Genomic DNA, 23,531 nt, shown 5'->3' with positions numbered 1-23,531 from the left:
CGGGGCAATGTTCTGGGGACCATATGCTAGTGGGGTAAGCTGTAAATAAAAAGGCATCGATGGGTGAATCTAACATACAAAATTGCATTATATAAGGGGGGCACGCTTTACAAAAAAATGTGTGTACCAGGCAAAATTGCATACAAGTATGTATATATCGCATTCAAAGGATGATGAATTTTCATGAGGACTTTAAAAAATATATATCCCAAACTGATGTGGAATTGCGGAGAAATGAACTTAAGACTCAAAAGATGGGAAAAGGAATGAAACGCAAATGGACCAATTCACCCATCGCTAGATACAATCCTATGTCCCTTCCCAAATGAAATATCTTACTTGCTTAAATCTGCAGAGAGAGTGTGACATATTTTGGCCTGATGTGAATAATAATTGCGAAGCTTATCAAATGCTAAAACATACAACACACCTTCTGGTTTAATAGGAATCTTGCGTTATGGTCACATTCCACACCGACTGTATGCTGAAAGCACATTTGAAAGCCCATGGATCCCCCGCAAAGAATCCTGGGAACTGAAGCTCGCCCCTCACAGAGCTATGGTTCCCAGCACCCTGAACAAACAATAGTTCCTAGACAGCAAAATGCTGCTGGGCTCCACATTCACAGGTATGTCCGCTGCCCTTTGGAGGCCGGTGGGCTGCATAGAAGATTCCGCTCTTTCCGTGGCACCCGGGCATCGAGACAGCTGGCCGCGACCAAAAAGGTGCCACTGGAAGCGGTGCAAGCGACGCCCCCAGCAGCCATCCAGTAGGAATAGCCAAGCTCATAAGTCACGCCAGGGATGCCGAAGCTGACCTGAAAGAGAACCGAGCTGGTGAGCAAGCCGGGACATGCTGCAGGGGTTGGGGAAGACACACACATATAGGCCAGGCTTACGCAGGGATCCATAAAAGCCTGGTCAAAGCTGGTGTTGATTAGTATTAAAGGGAGGGATTGATTCTCAGCAACAACACTTTGTCAAGGCCTCGAGTCTGAGTCTCTGGAGAACTGCTGTCAGTCAAAGTAAAAAATAAATAAATACTGGACTAGATGATAATGATGATTTAGGTTCATATCCTGCACCTTCCTCCAAAGGAGCTCAGCGGGGCAGACAATATTAAAACATCACAATAAAATCTTCCAAAAACATTTAAAAACAACCTTCTAAAACACCGTTAAAAACTTCTAAAAGGAACCCTATTCTCAGACTAGTAATGATGTGTCATCTGACCTGGTTTAAAGCGTCCACGGAGCAAAGGGGTGGATGCGAAGCGCCTCCAAGGAGCCACACAGCTTCCAAGATTTTCCGTTCCTAACAGCAGTCCCTGCGGAGAAGTGCCATAGCCTTCCATGCACAGTCCCAGGTTCAATCCCCGGCATCTCCAGGTAGGGCTGGGAGAGACTTCTACCTGAAGCCTGGAGAGCTGCTGTCAGTCAGTGTAGACAGTACTGAGCTAGATGGATCAAAGGCCTGACTCGGTGTAAGGCAGCTTCCTGTGTCTTAAAGGAAGGGTCATGGCTCAGTGGCCAGAGCACCTGCCTTGCATGCAGAAGGTTGCAGATGCAATACCCAGCTTCTCCATGTATTATTATTATTATTATTATTGTTATTATTATTATTATTGTTATTATTATTATTATTATTATTTGATTTCTATCTCGCCCTTCCTCCCAGCAGGAGCCCAGGGTGGCAAACAAAAGCACCAAAAACATTAAAACATCATAAAAACAAACTTTGAATGAATGAATGAACTGCCTTCAAGTCTATTCTGGCTTATGGCGACCCTAAGACACATTAAAACGAAACATCTTCAAAAACGTCACTTAAAAAAAGCTTGCAAAACATCTAAGATTAAAAACATTTTAAAAAGAAGGTTTAAGAACATCTTAGAAAGCAATTCCAACGCAGACTGGAATAGGTCTCAACTTAAATGTATGGCTGCGAATGTCCCCTGACTGAAACCGTGGGTAGCTGCTGCCAGTCAGTGTCGACAATACTGAGCCAGATGGACCAGTGAGTCTGACTCAGGATACGGCAGAGCCTGAGGCTCAGTTACTTACCTCTAGCTTATACTTCTGGACTGTGTCGATGCCATACCAGAGAATAGCAACAGCTCCAGAAAGCCCTGTGAAAGGGTAAGATTCCACATTAGAGTTGCCAATGGCCACTGTTTCCTGGATGGGTCTCCTCTATAAAGCAGAATTTTAAGCTTTTTGAAAGAGGTCTGGGCGTGGACATTTGTGGCATAAGAAGTTTCAGCATTTCAGCAGGATGTTGCGGGTCATGCACCAACTGGAAAGAAGCAATGTGTCCATCTCATAATGTTTGCAGGCACCAACAGTATTGAAAATGGATCCACATATAACCATCCCATAACCACTGAGAGCACAAATCATGAAAAAAGCTTTGGGGAGGGGGCTTTTGGCTGCTGTTAAAGGCATCAAAGCAGGGCTAGTGTAAACAAGAAGGAAGGGGAAAGCCAAACGGCACTCTAGAAACTGTTGCAAAGTAGGTTCTTTGCTTAAACTGGATCCTTGTACTTAACAACGTCAACCATTGCCAGTTGCAACAAACTCAACAAAGAAAGAGGAAAGAGAAGCTAAACTCATGACTCAGGAAGGCCACCTTTTGTTCCTAGGTGTAGATACATGAACCCTTTAGTGGCCTCCCCCCTTTTAGTAGAGTAGGTATTAACTGGTGACTGTTGCTTATTCCAACAGAAACAAGTGCTTGAAAGACAAGGCCTGGATAAGGTTACATTTTGCTTCACCCTGAAACAAGCCAAGGCTGTGCTTACCTCCTAAGAGCAACAGGATCCCAGCAGCAAGGGCAAACTTGTGTTTCTGAGGGACTCTGTCGCGGATCAGCTTGGTGCATGTCATCCCCGCGATGAAGGGAGGCACGGCAGAAAGGGTCAGGAAGCCAGAGAGAATCACCAAGACCCGAGTGACCACAAGAACAGCTGGGGAGATGGGGAGAATTGGGAGAGAATGAGACCAATCAGGATCTACTGATAAGATAGGGAATGGTGGGGGAAGAAATCTGAAGTGAACTGACTTAATTTGCACTTTCCGATACAATTTGACAACCGAAACACAGCCATCCTTCAAAAAGGATCACTTCTCTGAACTTTGCAATGCGGTTCTCCAACCGCTGTTTACAAAAACAGGGGAAAGTGTGCCTAGAAGTGAATCCATGAAGGCAAATAACATACAGAATGCATTATATTAGGGCAAACTGATTTGCAAAATTGTGTGCGTTTGGCAAAACTGCATTCAAAAATGTGTAGATTCGGGGAAATTTGCACTAAAATCCTGACAAATTTTCCTGAGGACTTTAAAAAAAAATTGCAAGCTGGTGTGGGAATGTGGAGAACTGAACTTAAGACTGGGAAAATGAGAGAAACAAAAATTGACATGTTCGTCCATCCCTACTGGTAAACCTCAGACTTCCCGACAACCAAAATTCTCCACCTTCCCCCACCAGACTGTCAGTATTTTGGGGTGGAATTCAATCACACACCAGCAAATTCAGGTTGCACAGTTTTATTGGATTGGGAGGTCTTGTGCAACAAATGTGTTTTCCCCCAAAGACTGGACTTTCTGTGATAAGGAAAATGCACTGGAAAATGTGGAATGGCGCTTGTTTTGATGCCACGCCATCTAACTTTCCTGCAAATGAATCGGAATGAATGCTCATTAAATAGACAGTGCCATCGTCTAATCTCCCTGCAAACAATATCAGAACGGCTGCTCAATAAACAGGTTGTCTGGAAGCCTCTCCTCCGGGGTTGTTAGGATCCCTGATCTCTGTCAATCGGGTGTAGATTTTGTATATCACTCATGGGACGCTGCAAGCAACCTCGAGGTCCTGAATGTGGAGAGGGATGGATTTGGCCAAGGCAGAGCATCTGCCTTGCATGCAGAAGGTCCCAAGTTTGATCCCAAACTCTTTCTTGAAACCATGTAGCTCCACTGCCAGTCAGTGTTGATGATACTGTGCTAGATGGACCAATGATCTGACACAGACTGAAGCAGCCTCCCACGTTCCACCATTGCAGCCTGGTCCAAGTGCATGGACATGCTTTGTTTCCCTCACCTGGATGTTCACTGAGATATGAAATGGGAATGTCACAAGTCCAGAGGTTGGCCACATTATCAAACACGCACTCGCTCCACAATCCCCGGCACCGGACGCTCAAGCCCACCGAAGACAGGGGGTCCTTGGCATCTTGCTAGAGGAAGGAAAGGAAAAAGAATTGCTTCGGGCAGGAACAAGGAGCCACGAGGTCTTTGCAAAAGCAGGTGCTACATAAAGTGAGCTGGAGGTGAGCCCAGAGGCCTTGGTGGACCACCTCAGCTACACACCGTCTCCACAAGCTGCACAATGCATGGACAAAGTTGTGAAGAGACTCCTCTTCCCCTCACAGAGCTACAGTCCCCAGAGTTCTCTGGGAAGAGGGACTGACTGTTCAACCCTGCTGGGAGGAAAGGCAGGATACAAATCAAACAATAAATAAATAAATCAAATAAAACCACTCTGGGGACTGCAGCTTTGCGAAGGGAAGAGGAGTCTCCGAACAACTCTCAGCATCCTTCACAAATTATCCTTCCCACAGGGTTTATTCTAAACAATTTTTCCTATTGCACAAGCAACCAGCATACTCCCCACCCCTCCAAACTATTCCAAGTAATAAGTCCCATAATATACTATTAGCAGGGCTTTCTTTTGTGACAGTACCCACCAGTATGGAGTGCCAGCACCTCTGTTTTTTGCTGTCCATGCTAGCCATTTTGCACCAGCAGCCACAGTAAGATATAAGTACTGGCACATCATCATCATCATCAAACTTTGCCTTCCCAGGATTCTTTGTAGGAAGCCATGACTGTGTAAAGTGGAATAAATGTCTGGTGTCAAAGTCAGGAGAAGCAGATTTGACCTTTCCAGGAGCATAGCAAACGCCACAGGCGCTATCGGTGTGTTTTCCTCAGAGCTTAGTGTTCCTATGGCAACTCGGCCTCCGTTTGTACAAGAGCGCAACCAAAGCACCCCCCACCCCGTTCTTATGTCACCCGGGTGATCAATTTCTTCCGGAAAGGAAAAGGGAAAGCAAGAAGGAATGACTCTGAAGTCCATTCGACATGAATACATTCCAGAAACGTTGCTGCATCTCCCTGTTGAAGGAAAAAGACTTGGGGTTGCATCCAACTAGGTTTTGCTCAGAGTGGACCCACCGAAATGCATGGGCTTAAGTCAGTATGGAAAAGTTACTTTTTTGAACTACAACTCCCATCAGCCCAATCCAGTGGCCATGCTGGCTGGGGCTGATGGGAGTTGTAGTTCAAAAAAGTAACTTTTCCAAGCTCTGGACTAATGTATATTATTTTAATGGGACTACTCTGAGTAGAACTAACATTGGGTACAAACCATGGTGTGTTGCAATCTGAGAACAGTGGCCTATGGGAATTTCGATGTGAAGAACAGCCTTATCACAGCTATGTTTGTTCAAGCGCCCCTCCAGAAGTGCGCTCATGATGATTTGTGCTCATGATGGCACTGGAGCAGTTCCATGCCATCCCACTTTCGGTAGCACAAGAGTGCGCCTCCAGATGGCAATGATGTGGTAATATTAGGGAGGCATTGCAGAACAGCCAATAACGTGGAACGATGTGCGGGCAGTCCAGTATAAATCCACCACCAATGCACTATGATTGCATCTATGGTATGTTGCAGAATTGACCTGCAAAAAGCCACCAGTCTGGAGGGCCCCCAAGCTAATCCCATTTATGTCAATGGAACTTTCTCCTGAGTAAACATGTTCTCGACTGAGCTGTGTAAATAGTGGGACACAGCCTCTCTTAATGTTGGAGTGTGTAAGCCGTATGCCTCCTCCACCTATGCTCAGCCTGCATGTCTTCAAAATGGAAATGGACTACCTTCAAGTCGATTCCGACTTATGGCAACCCTATGAATAGGGTTTTCACGGTAAGCGGAATTCAGGGGGGGTTTACCATTGCCTTCCTCTGAGGCTGAGAGGCAGCGACTGGCCCAAGGTCACCCAGTGAGCTTCATGGCTGTGTGGGGATTCGAACCCTGGTCTCCCAGGTTATAGTCCTAACACCATAAGCCTCCAATTATCTCCTTTAAAAAAAGAGAACAGGTTGAGTGCTTTACCCCTGGAACTTCCGACTGACCTGGGAGATGTGGTGAGCATAGTTATAATTTTATTTATAATTATTTATTTATTATTTGATTTATATCCCGCCCTTCCTCCCAGCAGGAGCCCAGGACGGTAAACAAAAGCACTAAAAACACCTTAAAACATCATAAAAACAGACTTGAAGATACATTAAAACAAAACATCTTTAAAAACATTTTTAAAAAGCTTTCAAAACATCTTTTTTTAAAAAAATAAAAAGGTTAAAACATATTTTTTTTTAAAAAAAGAAAAGGTTTAAAAACATATTAAAAAGCAATTCCAACACAGACGCAGACTGGAATAAAGTCTCTACTTAAAAAGCTTGTGGAAAGAGGAAGGTCTTCAGTAGGCACCAAAAAGATAACAGAGATGGCACCTGTCTAATATTTAAGGGGAGGGAATTCCTCTTATTTTTATTTTTATAAATTTTTTATAAAATTCTCTCATCGTGTCCATTTCCAAGGGACCTATTTTAACCCCCCTGCCCCCAAAATGCAACTCCCTTTCCTTGGGAAGGTGATCCAGCCCTTCATTCATTTTGGTTAGTGCTGTACAGAAATGGGCATATTTGTTCATTTCAGTTTCTCTCCATTTCTCATTTTCTCAGCCTTCAGTTCATTCTCTGTATCTGCAAATCAATTTGCTTTATATATATAAAAAAGTCCTCCTGAAAATTCACCAGCATTTTCGTGCAAATTTCCCCCGAAATATATACATTTTGTACTCAATTTTGCCTGAGCAAGTTACTTCCACAAATACATGCACGTTTATCCACACTTTAGCCTAACAGATGCCCTTTTCTATACATCTGGCCAAGAGTAAATTTCAAAGGACGACTGTGTTTCGCTTTGCACATTGCTTTGGAAAGTGCAAAGTAGGCAGGTCCGCCTTTAAATGCTTTCTGAAACAGAAATTGGCTGGTTTATCCGTCCCTGACCGCGAATGTGGTAGAAAAATGAAAGCCACTCACAGGGCAAGAAAACATGGGAGGACAGGGATGTGGGGTTCTTGTGGCACAGCACAGCTTTTGATTGCCCCCTTGTCTGCACCTTTCCCCGCTTTACAACCCTGTGAGTTGTTCCTTACCCTCCAGCAATCAGATCCAGTGCCCAGGCCGAGGAGCAAAAGGCCCAGCCCGCCCAGGCATATCACCAGGATGTCCGTTGCCACAGCCATGTCTGGATCTCCATTCCCCCTTCAACAGGATTTTTTTTTCTTAGCAAACACTCCCCCCACCACAACCTTTCTTTTCACATCCTGTAGACCAGAAGGTGGTCTGCAGCTCTGCAGAGAAAGGGTTGCAAGTGGAAAGAGGTCAGCGTGTTCCCCCTTGTGGAAATGGAAAGAACACGTTCCTGAAATCACAGCCCTGAGCTCCAGAAGTCTGGCCGCCTGCCTCACCTTCCCCTCCTGAGCTGCTGTGCACCATAAACATTTAAAAGCTGAGAAGTCCACCTAGCCAGTATTGTCTACACTGACTGGCAGTAGCTCTCCAGGGTTTCAGACGGGGGCATTCTCAGCCTCACCTGGAGACGCCAGGGATCGAACCTGGGGCTTTCTGCATGCAAGTCAGATGCTCTACCACTGAGCTACGGCCCTTGACCACATGCATTCTTCTCCACCTTCAAGGGCCCAAGGTCAGCAGTACTAATTGCCTACTGCATCCCATGAGTCATACCCAAAATTAAAATCTATAACTGATTGACTGAGATCAGTGAGGTTGTGATTCTAGTTTGTTTCAAACCGTTTTTAATATTAATTTTTTAAAAATTGGTTTCTTGAATGCAATCTCATTAAGGGGGTAAAAGGGAAGGAAAAGAGAGGAAGAGAGAGAGAGAGAGAGAACCCCTGTCCGCTCACATTAACAGGACATTTAGAAATATACAGATCCATTTGGGTTTCCACGTAGAGACCAATATACGCCACCCAAATGTCCAATTTGCATTCAGACGAAACTGGCATTTATAGAAAGTAAGCTCAAATGTAGCAAGGGTTGATCAGTAGCTGGCGGCTATTGGTCGTTCCAGGCTCAAAATACACGTCTATTAATGCAACTCCCATCTTCCCTGACCATTGACTATGCTAGCTGAGGCTGATGGGAGTTGGCCAACAACATCTGGAGGCTGCCATGTGGGCATTCCTGGCCTACACAGACTGCCAGCAGCTCTCTAGGGTTTCAGAACAGGAGCCTTTACCAGACTGGACCTTGCACCTTGCACCTGCCAAGCAGGTGCCCAGTCCCTGACGTGGGGTCCTTTCCCTTAACGCTAAAGTTAAGATCCCAGTCCTCATGGTTCTAAATAAAGAGCTGCTTAAATAGGAACATACTGAGTCAGACCATCAGTCCAACTAGCTCAGTGTTGTTGACACTGACAGGCAGCCAGGCTTTCAGAAAGGGAGGCTTTCCCAGCCCTGCCTAGAGATTGCAGGGGTTGATCCTGGGGCCTTCTTCAAGCAAAGCAGATGCTCTAACCACTGAGCTACAGCTCTGCTCCATCATCAATCTCAGAACGGACTTAACAGGCAGAAATCCAGCATTTTTTTTATTTTTTAAAGCAGAAATGGTGATTGCCTCAATATCCAGTTCTCGCCGAAACATCCTCACTGCTTCCCAAAACATACCTGAATCAGGATCCTGCACATGCAGAGACTCTCTTCTGGTGGCGGAAGGCTGTTGTCATTGTGCGTGCGTGCGTATGCTTGCACCTGTGCATTTTTCTTCTCTTTTCAAGAGATCGATTTCCTCCCCTCCATAGATCGCTGCACAGAGGAAGGATGCTCCATCCTCATCGCTGACTCCTGCCTCTTTAAGACAGGGTAGAGGGAAGGCGGGTGCGTTCCTGCAGAGCTGTGGAGGGGGGGAGGTGGGCAGGGCTCAGAGACACGGTGACATCACCCAGCCTCCTCCCCAGCCAGAAGCGCAGAATCTCAGTGCAGGGGTGGGTGGGAGGGGGTGGGAGGGCGAGACAAGACCGTGAGCAGACCTGCCAAGGTGAAACCAAAAATCCAGGGGGAAATCGGCAAGCCTGATCAACACACATATATATATTTTCAAGGATGCTGCACCATCTGCCGTAGTAACACAGGTAAATCCATCTCCTATTGCATCGCTGCAGGCTGCTTCCTAAGACCTTTAGGACCAGGCCCTCTTGGTAACAGGAGATGAGGATGAATGAGAGGTGGGTGCTTCTTCACCTGCCTGTTTGAGCCCGGAGAGGGATGGGGTGTTTTGAGGGGCGAGCCGCCTTGCGATGGGAAAGAGAGAAGATGGGTGCATTTGTAGGTGTTGTGGACTTTTGCCTTCACAGACAGGATGGCCGGGAATGAGGATTCACACCAGCCGCCTCTTCCCAGATTTAAACAGTCTGCGAGGGCCACGGCCTGTGGGGATGTCTGGAATTCTTATTTATACTTCAGGTTCCTTTCCTGATTTTCAGCTTAAGAAGTTTCTAGATCTAGAGATATGAAAAATGAATTTTCAGCTATATTTGTTTTCTTAAAGTTTCTAGCCCTTTTGGTTCCAGAGATATAATGAAAGAAATTAATTTTCAACTTTATTTTTCGTGAGTTTTTAATCCTTTTGGTTCCAGAGATATAAGGAACAATGCATTTTCAAGTGTATTTGTGTTTAAAGTTTCTAGCCCTTTTGGTTCCAGAGATTTAACGAAAAAATGAATTTTCAGCTTTATTTTTTGTGAGTTTTTAGTCCTTTTGGTTCCAGAGATATAAGGGAAAATGAATTTTCAGGGTTTTTTTTCTTTTTAAAGTTTTTAGTCCATTCTAGTTATAAGGGGGGTGAAATGTGTGGACTGTATTTTACCTGGTGGCACATTAAGGAGTAAATCTGTCTCCACCTTCCAGTCTCCTGTGAAAAGACACTGGCATGACTGATTGATGAATTTGAAGGTGGCACCTAAACACAAATAAATTAACATGTTACGGTCATTAATTTATTCAGCCACATGTTTTGTAAGGAGGAGAGGTTGAACATGGTGTGGCATAATGGTTAGTGTATCAGATCAGGGAGACCCAAGTTCAAAATCCCACTCAGCCACTGGGTGACTTTGTGCCAATAACTATCTCTCAGACTACTCTACCTCGCAGGACTGTTGTGGGGATAAAAGAGAATGAATGGGGAACTAGGCGAGCTGACTTGAGCTATTTAAAGGAAGGACAGGATAAAAGTTGTTGTGTTGTGTTTTATTATGCTTATTTGCTTGCTTTAAATTGTATTTACATGCTCTTTGAATTAATTTTTACTCACACTTTTGTACACCATCCTGGAATGGTTTGGCAAATAATGGGTAACAAATAAATAAGGGTGCAATCCACACAAAAAATCTTCATCTCTTGATTCTGCTCTTTATATAAACTAGCCCCTGGAGCCAATCTGTGCATGTAATGAGGTAGACTCCTTAGATGGTAGAATAGACGATACCATGTTAAATGTCAGGTGGGGTCACATTTGGGCATGACATTTTTGTAGAAAAACTCTGCAAGCAGAAATCTAGCACAATGGGTAAAGGACTTGGCATGAATGTTCCTCCTTTATGAGCTAGCTTTCTAACTTACAGGGATTTTTGTAGGATAGCATTCCCAAATTCTCTCTCTCTCTCTCACACACACACACCCTACTTACCTACATTCAGTTTAATCTGTTAAGGGCTTTCCATGTTAAGCTCCAAAATGCTTGGAATTATAGCTGTTGAGGACCACACCCTGAAGAGACACATTGTGCAGGCAATATATTCTGTGGTTAGTTCCTGCTTCAGCTCTACCTTTGAGCATTCAGTGGGAGAGGGGTGGACCTAAATCCTAGATTTGTTTGTTTTGGGGAGGGTTTTTTTGGGGGGAGGGGGGAAGGTATATTCTGCAACATGTCATTGACCAAATAATACTCCATTCGTAGTAGATTTATACTGGACCATCCAGACATCTTTCCACTTTGTGAGTTCTTCTGTGATGCTCTCCAATGGTGAACTGCGTTATCGCTGTCTGAAGAGGTGGTCTTGTGCTTTAGCGCAACAAAAGTCAGACAAAAAGTAAACCCGGACACACGTGGTATGAAAAGTAACAGGATTTCAGCAGGACATTTCAGGGCATGTCCTGGCTGGCCACGAAACGGCTTGTCCAAGTCTCTGGCAGGTGCCAATGGCTATTGGAAGTGGGGTCACATATAGCTGCCCCAATACCGCTATGAACGCAGAAGAAAAATATGTCTGGAGAGCCCGTGCAACTGAAGCCATCATACAACTGAAGCGGTCATTCTCCATTGCTTGCACCAAACTGGGAACTAACTTTGTTTGTGAGAGAATGACTTCTGCATGAGGCCACCAGCTTGGATGGCTTTTTAAAAGGATTTGCGAAATTTGTGGAGGATAAGGCTGTCAGTACAGCTGGTATAGCACAGTGGGGCGGAGAGCCTGGCTGGGAGTCCAGAGTCTGTGAGTTCCAATCCCTGCTCATGTCTCCTGGGTGTCAACGGTCAGCTAAAGATCACCCCCGCAGGGAGTGGCTCAGGGGTGACGTGCCCTGCCACCTGTGCAGCCGTGGGCAAGCTGCATAGTCCCAAGGAGCCCAGTTGCCCCCCAGCTGGCAGTTGCGGACAAGGAAGGGGCTGGCTTGTGCAGCTGTGGCAAGCTGAGCAAGCCCTAGCCAGCTGGGGAGGACTAGCCTCAGAGGGAGGCTATGGGAAACCCCCTCTGAAGACCGCTTACCATGAACACCCTATTCATAGGATAGCCATAAGTCGGGATTGACTTGAAGGCAGTCCATTCCAAAGCTGTCAGTGGACACTACCCACAATGGCTATGTTGTGCCTCCGCTGTCAGAGGTAGCATGCTTCCAACTACCAGTTGCTAGGAATCACAAGCCAGGAGCGTGCCGTTGCGCTCGGGTCCTACTTTGAAGCTTCCTATTGGAGCAACTGGCTGGCCGCTGAGAGAAGAAGAGGGTGGACTAGATGGGCCAGCCAGATCTGGCAGGGCTGTTCTCATGCTTGTATAGGGCAGCCCATAAAGGGTGAAAATCAAGCCTGGGGAACCTGTGGCTCTCCAGATGTTACTGAACTCCAGCTCTAAGACGGCCAAGCATGATGGGAAATGTAGCCTGGTAACATCTGGAAGGACACAGGAGCCCCCTCCCTGCTGTAAATCAGAAGCGAGTATGCATTTTTTATTTGGATTCCAGCACTGAGCAGGGGGTTGAACTTGATGGCTTTATAGGCCCCTTCGAACTCAACTGTTCCATGATTGCCTTTTCCCTGCAGGCAAATCCGTGATGATTCCTCCTGCTGTGGCAAGCCCTGCCAGTGACGCACTCTTCCCAGCTCTATCTTCTCAGGATCTGTGGAGGACCCAAGTGACGGGTTACTCTGGCTCCATCACCCGCCACATCAGCCACCGTGCCAACAACTTCAAAAGGCACCCGAAAAGGAGGAAGCACATCCGCCCCTCCCCTCCCCCTCCCCCCAACACCCCTTGCCCCATTGACCAGATTCACTTTGGCGAGATCCACCCGGAGAGGTCCTTCCGGGAGCTGCTGTTCAACGGGTGCATCCTTTTCGGGATCGAATTCAGCTATGCCATGGAGACTGCCTATGTCACCCCAGTGCTGCTTCAGATGGGGTTGCCAGATCAGCTGTATGGAATGGTTTGGTTCATCAGCCCCATACTGGGTGAGTGGTTAGGTCTGGGGTGGAGGGATCTCGGTCCTGAGAAAGCGAGTTATGCTCCTCTGGTAAATCATGACTGACCTGTCCCCCTTGTTGTTGATGATGAGTATAATTCACAGTATTTACTAAAACACCAGCAGTGACTGCGTAAATATCATACATTTAAAGGGCATGACTTCCTTTGGATTTCTGCACTGAGCAGGGGGTTGGCCTAGATGGCCTTATAGGCCCCTTCCACCTCTACTATTCTATGATTCCCCCCCCCAAAGAATCCTGGGAACTGTAGTTTACCCCTCACTGTTCTATTGATGTATTGTTATGTTCATTTTCTTTTGTAAGCTGCCTTGAGGGGTATAAATTTAATAAATAAATAAATAAATTAATTAATAACAGAGGTACAATTCTCAATATTCTTAACAAACTACAGTTTCCAGGATTTTTTTTGAAGGAAGTCATGGGTTTATATCCAATAGTAGTTCTATGTAAAGTGGACCCATTGAAGGTAATGGGGCTAAGTTTGTTGTGCCCATTAATTAGAATGGGTCTGCTCTGAGTAGGTCTCGCATGGAATACAACTCAATGAGTTAGTAGAGCACCATCAATGTCTGTGGCACTTTAAAGACTATTGTGGGCTAAACAGACAAATTATCTGAGCTGATGTATAAAGCCCTATGCAGGTTGGCACCAGGATACCTGAAAGACTGTCTTATCCCTTATATACCCAGTCAATCACTGTGCTCTGTAGGTGACGGCCTCCTGCAGATATGATCTTATCAGGAGGTCCGTTCTGCACAATGTAGGAAATGGATCTTTAGCGCAGTGGCACCTACCCTTTGGAATTCCCTTCCCATAAATATTAGACAGGCGCCACCTGTTATGTTTTCAGTGCCTTGAAAACCTTCCTCTTTCAAGAAGCCTTTTAAGTAGAGACCGTATCCCAGTCTACATGTGTGCCAGAAGGGCTTTTAAGATATTTTAAAATAAAAAACAACTTTCAAAAATATACATTTTAAGATTTTTTAAATGACGTTTTGTTTTGAAGATGCTTTCAGCGTTTTATCGCCTATTTGCTGCCCAATGATGACAAATGAAGCTTTATATGTTGCTGAGGCCTTTCCATTCTGCCAGCCCCTACCTATACCCCAAAGTGGTGTGGTCTGATGCAGGTTGACCTCTTCCGGAGAACGAGGCTTGTGCGACTGGCCTCTCTTGCTCTTTCGCACCAAATCCCCCTTGATGCTGGACGGTGCTCTGAATCGTAGCTCTTTCTTCCAGGTTTCCTACTTCAGCCCTTGCTGGGCGCTTGGAGCGACAGGTGCACCTCACCGTTTGGGCGGAGGAGACCCTTCATCCTGGTCCTGGCAATTGGTAGTTAGATTTTGTTTGCTTTTTTAACCTTTGCTTTTCTAACTCAGGGCCCTTAAGACCCGGGAAGCTGCTTGATACTGAGACCATTGGTCCATCTCATTCAGTACTGTCTACACTGACTGGCAGCGGCTCTCCAGGGTTCAGGCAGGGAGTCTCTCTCAGCCCTACCTGGAGATGCCATTGGGGATTGAACTGGGGACCTTTTACTTGCAAGGCAGATGCACTAACCAGTGAGCCATGACCCTTCCCTGTCTGGACATAACTCTTTCCTGCTCTTTCTGATGTTTTTGGAGAGGAATTGTAGCAGTCTATACCACCATTTTCTGGTTTTTTAACACAGTGATTGTGTCCAGTAGCATAGAGGCACATTCCGAAACACAGGGTCCCTTCATGATAGTTGTGCCACGCCTCCTAACAGCCACACTCCCTCTCCCCCTTTCTCTAATCTCCCTTGCTCTCTGTGTCACTTTTGAGTCCATACTGCACTAGACATCCCTAGGAGCCAATCAGCATGAAAGCGAAGGCTTTGCGTTAGCTACTGAGAAGAGTCTTCTCAGGGGCTGACTCACCTCCTTTCACTCTGGCTGTCTCCAATCAGCACGAAAGGACAAGGCTTCTCGGTAGTTAACACAGTGCCCTTTCGTGCTGATTGGCTCATATGTAGGGACCTGGCTGGGACCCTGCTCCCAAAAAAGTAAGGGGTCTACGACCCTCCGCAATCCTGGATGACTACATTCCTGACTGCATCCCCCCATCAATCTCCACACCAATGATGGGGTGTGTTCAAATTCAGAAAGTAGTCACACCCTTTCCCTCATTCTGCCAGCCAGTAAATGTTGGAGTTACGAGCATGCACACAGGTTACTGGTTTAAAGTGTTTGTTTGTTTCTTGTGTATAACACTGGATATTCTGGAATTCTGACCCAGTGGGAGATTAGGAGAACAGACCGCAGGAACTGTTGAGTGCACTCTGAATCTGAACTATCCGGCCTTTTTAGAGAGTGGAATTTGCTTGCGTGTGGTTGTAGACTGTACGCTTCTGTCCTATGGAAAAACAAAACAAAACAAATGGACTAGTGGGAACTGCAGCAAAATGTTGCAGCGTAACATTGTTTTTGTCTGGCTAGTATGTTTCCTTGGAGCCATTTTGGCATGTAAGTAACACACATATTAATAACAAATAATAAAGAATAACTCTGATCATGCTTTATGCCTGCCTGGATGGAGGAGAGAGGGGTGTGTGCAGTAACTGGCCTACTGTAGAAAGGCAAAATTTGCATTTGTTGTTCTGCTAGCTTTTACCTCTGGCCGCGATCCACATGGCCCCTCGAAGGGTTACCCAGAAGGGAATGCGGTCCTTAGACTGAAAAAGTTCCCCACCCCGGCCTCATGGTAAAGTACCACCTTGAACCAGTGTTCTTTATCTTACTTGTCCTGATCTGATTCCTCCTCCGCAGGGGCGCTGTTGGGACTTTCACTGATGTTGAACGGCAGGGACATAGGCACCGCTTTGACCGACACTGTGAACAACCACAAGTGGGGAATTGCACTCACCATCTGCGGAGTTATTCTGATGGACTTCTGTGCCGATTCTGCAGACAACCCCAGTCACGCCTACATGATGGACGTGTGTAGCCCGTCAGATCAGGACCGAGGACTCAACATTCATGCCCTGCTAGCCGGTGAGCTTCTTGGCATAGATCAACAATGACAATGCTGAGCCTTTATTTATCCACTAATAGGCCAAAAACCTTGCGGTTTAAAAACTTACCTATAGCCCACAGATATTTCTATCAAACTTTAACAAGCAGGGAAATTGGGCAGCTGTAATGAATGCACCAGGGGAGCAGGAGACCTGACCTCTTCTCTGAAATATTGGACTGCCCTATAAATTGGTCAAAATGCAAACACCATTTGGGTTGATCTTTCACAGTCCAATCCACTTCCTGTGTAGCTTGGAAGAATTTGGTAACATGTGCCTCTGAGCATAAAACAATCCTTATAGCAACTTTCTAAGATAGATCAGTGTTATTATGCCTATATTGCAGGTGGACAGTTGAGGCTATGAGGGACAGGGTGCATGCCCTAGGGCATCTAGGCATCTTTGTGGCAGAGGTGAGATTTGAATTGGGGATTTTCTGATCCATCCTAGCTCAGTATGTATTTCTTCCATTTCTATCCTGCCTTTCCTCCAAGGAGCTCAAGGTGGCATCTAAACACGGTTCTCCCCTTCTCCCCATTTTATCCTCACAGCAACCCTGCAAGGTAGGTTCGGTTGAGAGATACTGACTAGTGCAAGGTAACCCAGATAGTTTCATGCCCAAGCGGGGATTTGAACCCTGGTCTCGGTATACTTAGGGAGGAACATCGGGATAGCTGCCTTATACTGAATTAGACCGTTGGCCCATCTAGTTCAGCATTGCCTACTCTGACTGGCAGCAGCACTCCAGGTTTTCAGGCAGGGGCATTTCTCAGCCCTACCTGGAGGTCCCAAGGATTGAACCTATGACCTTCTGCATGCAAAGCAGATGCTCTGCCACTGAGCTATATGGCCCTTCCCGTTTCCTGGTGCATTTGCCCAAGCTGACGGCCGCAAGTTGAAAGAGGACGGTCTGGCTTGATGTAAAGCATCTCCCTATGTCCCTATTGGAGGTTACTTTTGTGGAAGAAGACAAAGCTTTCTATGGTGTTTGAATCATCACGATCTGCTAGAGATGCCTTTTATTTACAAGAAAGCAAAACAAAACCAAGTAAAGCAAACAAATGGCTGTTCGGAGAGAACGTCAGACAAGTGCTAGTCCAAAGCTCTCTCCCATAGACAATTCTCCGCTCGCTCTTATAGCAAACTTTCTAAGGTGTGCAGAAGCAGATTTTCGTCATCACGCTGACATCTGTAAGTGATTTGCAAAAGAAACGCCTGTGCTATGCACGTGTGCTATCTACTTTGCGGTTTTCCAGAAAGTCAAACATCGACGGTTTTGTCGGAACATTCTGTAACAGACTCCGTACATGTACTTTGCGGCACTTCATCATTATCTTGCACATCATTCCTTTTGTGTCTGCAAAGTTCAGACCAAAGCTTTGAGGCTCATAGAATTTTAATTGCACAATTCCATTCTGTCCTCTCCCTGACAGGTCTCGGAGGCGGCTGCGGGTATGTTGTCGGAGGAATCAATTGGGACAGGACCGGCTTTGGAAGGGCCGTTGGGGGACAGCTCCGTGTCATTTACGTTTTTACCTCAGCCGCGCTGATGATCGCGACCGTCTTGACTTTGATCAGTATTCCTGAAAGGCCCTTGCAGTCTTTTAGCAAGAAGAAGGTGATGAAGAGCCCCAGCTTACCTCTCCCACCTTCCCCGCCCCTTCTCTTTGAGGACTGCACAAATGAAAACCTCGCCTCTCAGAACCCGGTCCGTCTGTATGCCAGTTTCACGAGCCCCATCTCCCCTCTCAGCCCGCTCACGCCCAAGTATGGCAGTCTCATCAGCCGGGATAATTCCTTGACGGGGCTTAGTGAGTTTGCCTCGTCCTTCGGGACCTCCAATATCGACAGCGTGCTCATAGATTGCTTTACGAGTGGACATGATGGGTACTTGACCATCCCGGCTAGTCTGCCAAGGCAAGCTATAAGTGTTAGCTTCCCTAGGGCTCCAGAAGGATCCTATTCCCACGAAAGTGCTGCCTTGGAAGTGGGAGAGAATGTAGGAATGTCTGGGCAAGATGGAGATTGCCTGAGGGTGGGTTCCCTGGATACAATAAAGCCACGATCGTCGGGGATTCTGAAAAGGCCGCAGACTTTGGCCATCCCAGATATTATCACAGGCAACATTCCGGAAAGCAGTAGAAGAAGGAATGTAACCTTCAGTCAACAGGTGAGTGATGAAAATGCTTATTCAGTAGCAAGAAGTTCTGCAAAAGGCCCTTGCAACTTTAATTAGAAGCTTCCTTCTTGCAGCTTCTGCCTATAACAGCTTCCTATTTAGTTTAGCCAAAAATTATTTATGAATCAACGCCTTGCCCCTTAAAAAATTAGGCCCTGCTCCATGGAGGGGGTGAGAATTTGACTGCTGGTTTCCTCCCATTTTTTTTTTCATTTTGAGAGGAATATTGCAATGAAACCTCCTCCTTGCGGGGGCAGAGGAAACAGGAACTGACTTCATTATTTAAGGAGCAGTTCATCAGTAATGCTGGGCTGAACTGCATGGAAAGCCATTAAAAGCAGAATCAGAAAGGAGGAAGGTTCTAATTAAGGGTACAGTATCACTGAAAACCTCAATAGCACTTTCCATACTGGGCAGGCTGGGGCCACAAGTGCTTTTCTCTGGAGTTCTGCCGTATGCTGGGGAAAGCAGACCTGGCAAAGGCTGAATTGCAAATATGATAAAAAATCAGGGGTCACTAACATGATACCCATGGGTCACACCTTCCACGGCACCCACAAAATGTCTCAGTAAACATCCCTTAAAAATCCACAATGTACAAGAGGCTGCTCTTCCTGCTCAGTGCTGTTTGTTCATTTTTGAATCCTCTTTGCGGTGCAGGTAGCAAACATTTTGCTGAATGGGGTGAAGTACGACAGCGAACTGAACGGATCGAGCGAACTCTCTGAACAGCCGCTTTCGATGAAGCTCCTTTGCTCAACTATCTGCCGGATGCCCAAGCCCTTACGCAACCTCTGCGTCAACCATTTCCTAGGTAAACCTCCGTGCGGATCTTTGCAGGGCTGGCCTGGGGTCCCAGGACTTCAGAATGCCCCCCACAGCCATGGTTTTGCAGGACCAGTTGCTGGTCTTTTACATTCGTGTGAGTCAGGGCTGTAAGAAGGCATCACTGTGTCTATTGGATGCAGCACTGTTTTGGGACAGACGTCAAGAGCCCCCACTCAGCTGAGTGAGCGGAAGAGTCCCCAAAAGCAGTAGGGACTGGCTCTCTACATGAATTACGGGGTCAGTTTCATTCATTTTTAGTCAAATGGCTGTTAGGGATGGGGGAGACATTTGATTCTGTTTGCATTTAAAGGCAAATCTAACCAATTCTCATTTTCCAAAGCAATGTGCAAACTGTAACACAGCCACCCCTCGAAGTTCACCCGTCCAAATTTTGCTTTGCACTTCTCCAACCAAAGCAGCGTCTACAAAAACGCATAGATTAGGGGAATGCGTGCATAAAAATGAATGCATGAGTGAACAACAGAAAAATGCATTATATTAGGGGAAACTGCTTGCAAAGAAATGTGTACATTAGTCAAAACTGCATACAAAATTGTGTTTGTTAAGAGACATCCTCACTGAAATGCTGGGGGAAAAACTCCCTGCAAATTGCTGAAGAAATGTGGGAGACTGAATTTTGAGAACCAACGCTGACAAATCTTTTCATCCATATTTTTGATACAATCTGCATCCTCTAAAGATGCCGCCTTGCATGTAACCGGCTCTTGATAGCCCCCTCCTCGGGAAAGGTGTCTGCTCCTCCGAAATGTGCTTTCTGCCTCTCTGCCTTCCAATTTGTCTCCTAGGCTGGCTCTCATTTGAAGGGATGATTTTGTTCTATACGGACTTTATGGGGGAAGTGGTCTTTCAAGGGGACCCCAAAGCCCCTCACGATTCCAAGGAGTACCAGAAGTACAACGCCGGCGTGACCATGGGGTGTTGGGGCATGTGCATTTATGCGTTCAGCGCTGCCTTCTATTCAGGTACAAAACCTCTCAGGGTTTGGACATCTTGCAGAGCAGCTGGTGGTCACCTCCTTAGCCGGAAGCCAGCTGCAGCACCACTCAGTTTGTGACCCTCCAGATGTGGCTGGACTACAACTCCCAGCATCCTTGAACATCGGCCCTGCTGGCTGGGACTTATGGGAGCTGCAGTCCAGCAACATTTGGAGGATTTTAGGGATCCTCATCCCTGTTTTAAAGTTCTGTCCCTAGCTAGCGGGTGTAAGGAGATACCATTTGGCCTGTCTGTCAGGCAGCCACGTGTTTTGGATCTGCCCTGCATGAGAAAATAATCCACATTCATTTTTTAATTTAATTTAATTTTACAGCCTCACTAGAAAAACTGGAGGAATACTTCAGCATCCGGACACTGTATTTTATAGCATATCTTGCTTTTGGACTCGGCACGGGGCTAGCAACGTTGTCCCGGAATGTCTATGTGATTTTATCACTCTGCGTAACTTACGGAATTTTATTTTCAACGCTCTGCACACTCCCATATTCTCTGTTGTGCGACTACTACCAGAGCAAGAAGGTGAGTCTCAGGTGTGGCAGCCCAAGCGGATATATTTGTTTTATTTAGGGCATTTGTACGCTGCTGTGCGGCCAAAAAAAGCTCCCTGAGTGGCTAAGTACAATTAATTAAAACTAGGCAGTCCTGGACCTCAGGCTTACAATCTTAAAACAAAACAAAACAAGACACAGAAACGAAAGGCACAGGGAGGGAAGAGGGGAAAAAAAGCAAACTCAGGTACCAATTCTGAAAGAGTAGTTCTTCTAATGACCAACTGGCACAGAAACAGAACAGGAGCAAGAGGTAACCTGACGGAGCTGGTCTTTCAGCAGCACTGATGGAATGAGCTCCACTCCCCATCTCTCCCACAGAGGCAGCCTGATGGAATGGGGATTTTTTTTAGGGTTGCCCCCTTATCAGTCTGGGAATCTGGAGATCTGTGGCTCTCCAGATGTTGCTAGACTAAAATGCCCATCCTTTAAAAATGTTTTTAAATATGCAGTTGTTCAAACGGTTTTTAAAGGTATAAATGCAATTGTTTTAAGTGGTTTTATGGCTTTGAGAGGCTTCATAGGAAGTGATTCATAAGCAAAATAGATCGCCATCATCGTACCTGACCGTTGGCCATGCTGCCTGGGGCTGATGGAAGTCAGAACCCAACAACATCTGGGGGGGCACAAGTGCCCCCATCCCTGCCCCCAGAGCCCCCACTGTAAAACTGCGTCTAAGATAATTGTTTTCAACAAGAGCCTTCTTCTGCCCCCCACTGAACAGTTTGCAGGATCCAATGAGGACGGCACCAAGAGAGGAATGGGGGTGGACATCTCCCTCTTGAGCTGCCAGTACTTCCTTGCACAGATCCTCGTCTCCATGGTGATGGGGCCTTTAACGGCCGCGGTGGGCAGCGCCAACGGGGTGATGTACTTTGCCAGCGTGGTGTCCTTTGTCGGCTGCCTGTATTCGTCCCTCTGCGTCGTCTATGAGATCTCGCCGGGCGAGGAAATGGCGGAGGAGCAACAGCCCCTCATGCTCAGCGCGTGAGGTCGGAGTGGAGGCAGAGGCGGCAGGTGGGTGGGTGGGATCCCACGCCACGATCCGATGCCACGGTGCTATGGAAGAGACAATGGAAGGAGGCCAGCTGCAGAGCTGTGCACCTCGTAATAATAAAAAAATCAAACACATGACTCCTTTGACGTCTTTAAATGCAGAGGGGAGGTGGGGACAGGAGAGGCCTCAGCAATTTCCATTTTTTGTCCCGTCCTCCTCACAACAGCTCTGGAAGGTGCATCAAGCCAAGGGTGGGCTGCATTTTCTTTGCTACTGTCCTCCAAGGGGCTGAAGGAGGTGTACAAGGTTCTCCTCACCATCCTCACCCGTTTTATTCTCACAACAACCCTGGAAGGACGGGTAGGCCGAGAGATTGTGACTGGCCCCAAGCGTCTCTCTCCGGCCTCATGACTCTCCTCCAGGTGCACCCCCCCCCTGCCCTTGCCTTGCTTTACATCTACCTCAGTAGGAGGATGGAAGAGGCACAGGTAACAACTGGATTTGTTGCTCCGACCATTTTTTCCTGTGGCTCCACCCATCAAGTGCTCCTTGCACTCGGGTCCTGCTTGCGTGTTTCCCATAGGCAACTGGTCGGCCACTGTGAGAACAGGATGCTGGATTAGATGGGCCTTTAATCTGATCCAGGAGGACTCTTCTTAGGGACTTCATGGCTGAAGTTATGGCTCAAATTATGACTTGTTTGGTCTAAAAAGTCTAACCTGCCCTTTCAAATAAACAGGTCCTCCCTCCCCACACACACACACACTACCTGGAGGAGAACATCCCTCTGGAAGTAACCTGTTACAGGCTGCGTAGGTGCTCAGAGTGGTTTATTATTATTTATTTATTTATTAAATTTATTAGTCGCCCATCTGGCTGGCTGTTCAGCCGCTCTGGGCGACGTACAAAATAAAAACATACAAATACATTAAAACATTAAAAAATCTCAACAATAATAATAAAACCTAACCCACCCCAAAAGCCTGCCCGAAGAGCCAGGTCTTCAAGGCCCGGCAGAAGCTCATCATAGCGGGGGCATGGCGGAGATCATTTGGGAGGGAATTCCACAAAGTGGGGGCCACAATTGAAAAAGCCCTCTCCCTAGTCCTCACCAGTCTAGCTGTTTACAGAAATACATGGAACAATCATGCTTAGGATACGTAAAACTGATCATTGAGGGAAGAGGAGGGGGGGAGGGCTGGAGTGGACAGGGGAGAAGGAAGAGGGGAGGAGGAAAGGAGAGAAGGTGGAAGGGAGGGAAAGGCAGGTCTGATCATTTGCATGCTTATTGAGTTCAATGGGATTTACTCCCATGCAATCATGGTTAGGCTAGGTAAAACTGATGAAGGTGTAGGAGGAGGGGGAGGGGAGAGGACAGGGAAGGAGGAAGGGGGGAGAGGAAGCAGTGGGAGGGGGGAGGGGATGGAGAGGGGAGAGGGGCAAAGGAAGGGGGAGTGAAGGGGCAAAAGGGAGGTGATGGGAGGGAGGAGGAGGGGAGGGCAGATTTGACCATTTGCATGCTTATTGAGTTCAATGGGATTTAATCCCATGCAATCATGCTTAAACTAGGTAAAACTGACAATGGGGGAGGAGGAGGGGAGGGGCAAAGGAAGGGGGAGGGAAGGGGCAAGAAGGACGGGGGAGGAGGGAAGGAAGGCAGGTTTGCTCATGTGCATGCTTTTTGAGTTCAGTGGGATTTACTTCTGTGCGATCCTGTTTAAGATAGGTGAAACTGACCTGGAGGAGGGGCAAGGAGGGGAGGAGGAGGGCTGGGAAAAACAGCAGGGAGTAGAAAAAGAGGAAGGCCAAACAAGAGATGGCTTGATTCCATCAAGGAAGCCACAGACCTGAACTGACAAGATCTGAACAGGTGGTTCACGACAGTTGCTACTGGCGGTCGCTGATTCACAGGGTCGCCATCAGTCGCAATTGATTTGACGGCACATAACAACAAACACAGAATCCTTCCGGGATCACGTCGTCCGCGCTCATTGGTTGCCTTCAGCGTGGAAAGACCC

At 46.8% G+C, this 23,531-nt stretch overlaps 2 protein-coding genes and 1 long non-coding RNA gene across 5 annotated transcripts; 1 reads left to right on the top strand and 2 right to left on the bottom strand.

The window, feature by feature from the left end:
- Positions 1 to 496: 496 nt before the first annotated feature.
- Positions 497 to 7,377, bottom strand: LOC133372924 (claudin-16-like). The gene is made up of 5 exons (XM_061602118.1): positions 7,288 to 7,377; positions 4,101 to 4,236; positions 2,800 to 2,964; positions 2,063 to 2,127; positions 497 to 817 (listed from the first exon to the last, which is right to left on the bottom strand). The coding sequence occupies exons 1-5, from the start codon at positions 7,375 to 7,377 to the stop codon at positions 623 to 625; spliced, it is 651 nt and encodes a 216-aa protein (XP_061458102.1). The 3' UTR covers positions 497 to 622.
- A 1,806-nt stretch (positions 7,378 to 9,183) lies between these two features.
- Positions 9,184 to 21,591, top strand: SLC45A1 (solute carrier family 45 member 1). Of its 3 annotated transcripts, none has more exons than XM_061600876.1 (9): positions 9,184 to 9,287; positions 12,470 to 12,877; positions 14,150 to 14,242; positions 15,700 to 15,924; positions 17,378 to 17,562; positions 18,784 to 18,937; positions 19,758 to 19,934; positions 20,282 to 20,487; positions 21,241 to 21,591. In XM_061600876.1, exons 2-9 carry the CDS (start codon positions 12,481 to 12,483, stop codon positions 21,505 to 21,507), a joined length of 1,704 nt encoding a protein of 567 aa, XP_061456860.1. In that variant the 5' UTR covers positions 9,184 to 9,287; positions 12,470 to 12,480; the 3' UTR covers positions 21,508 to 21,591. The 3 variants fall into 3 exon arrangements, with proteins under 3 accessions (XP_061456860.1, XP_061456857.1, XP_061456858.1); XM_061600873.1 differs by having other exon boundaries at positions 17,378 to 18,114; XM_061600874.1 differs by lacking the exon at positions 19,758 to 19,934 and having other exon boundaries at positions 17,378 to 18,114.
- On the bottom strand, positions 20,354 to 23,433 carry LOC133372371 (uncharacterized). The gene is made up of 3 exons (XR_009759484.1): positions 23,361 to 23,433; positions 21,975 to 22,111; positions 20,354 to 21,575 (listed from the first exon to the last, which is right to left on the bottom strand). It is a non-coding gene; the product is annotated as an uncharacterized LOC133372371 (long non-coding RNA).
- Between the last annotated feature and the right edge of the window lie 98 nt (positions 23,434 to 23,531).

The sequence above is a fragment of the Rhineura floridana genome, chromosome 18 (genome assembly GCF_030035675.1).
Source record: "Rhineura floridana isolate rRhiFlo1 chromosome 18, rRhiFlo1.hap2, whole genome shotgun sequence".
In the NCBI taxonomy this organism is placed as follows: Eukaryota; Metazoa; Chordata; class Lepidosauria; order Squamata; family Rhineuridae; genus Rhineura; species Rhineura floridana.
Note: the sequence above shows the minus strand (reverse complement) of the source record. Positions and strands in the feature narration are given on the sequence as shown.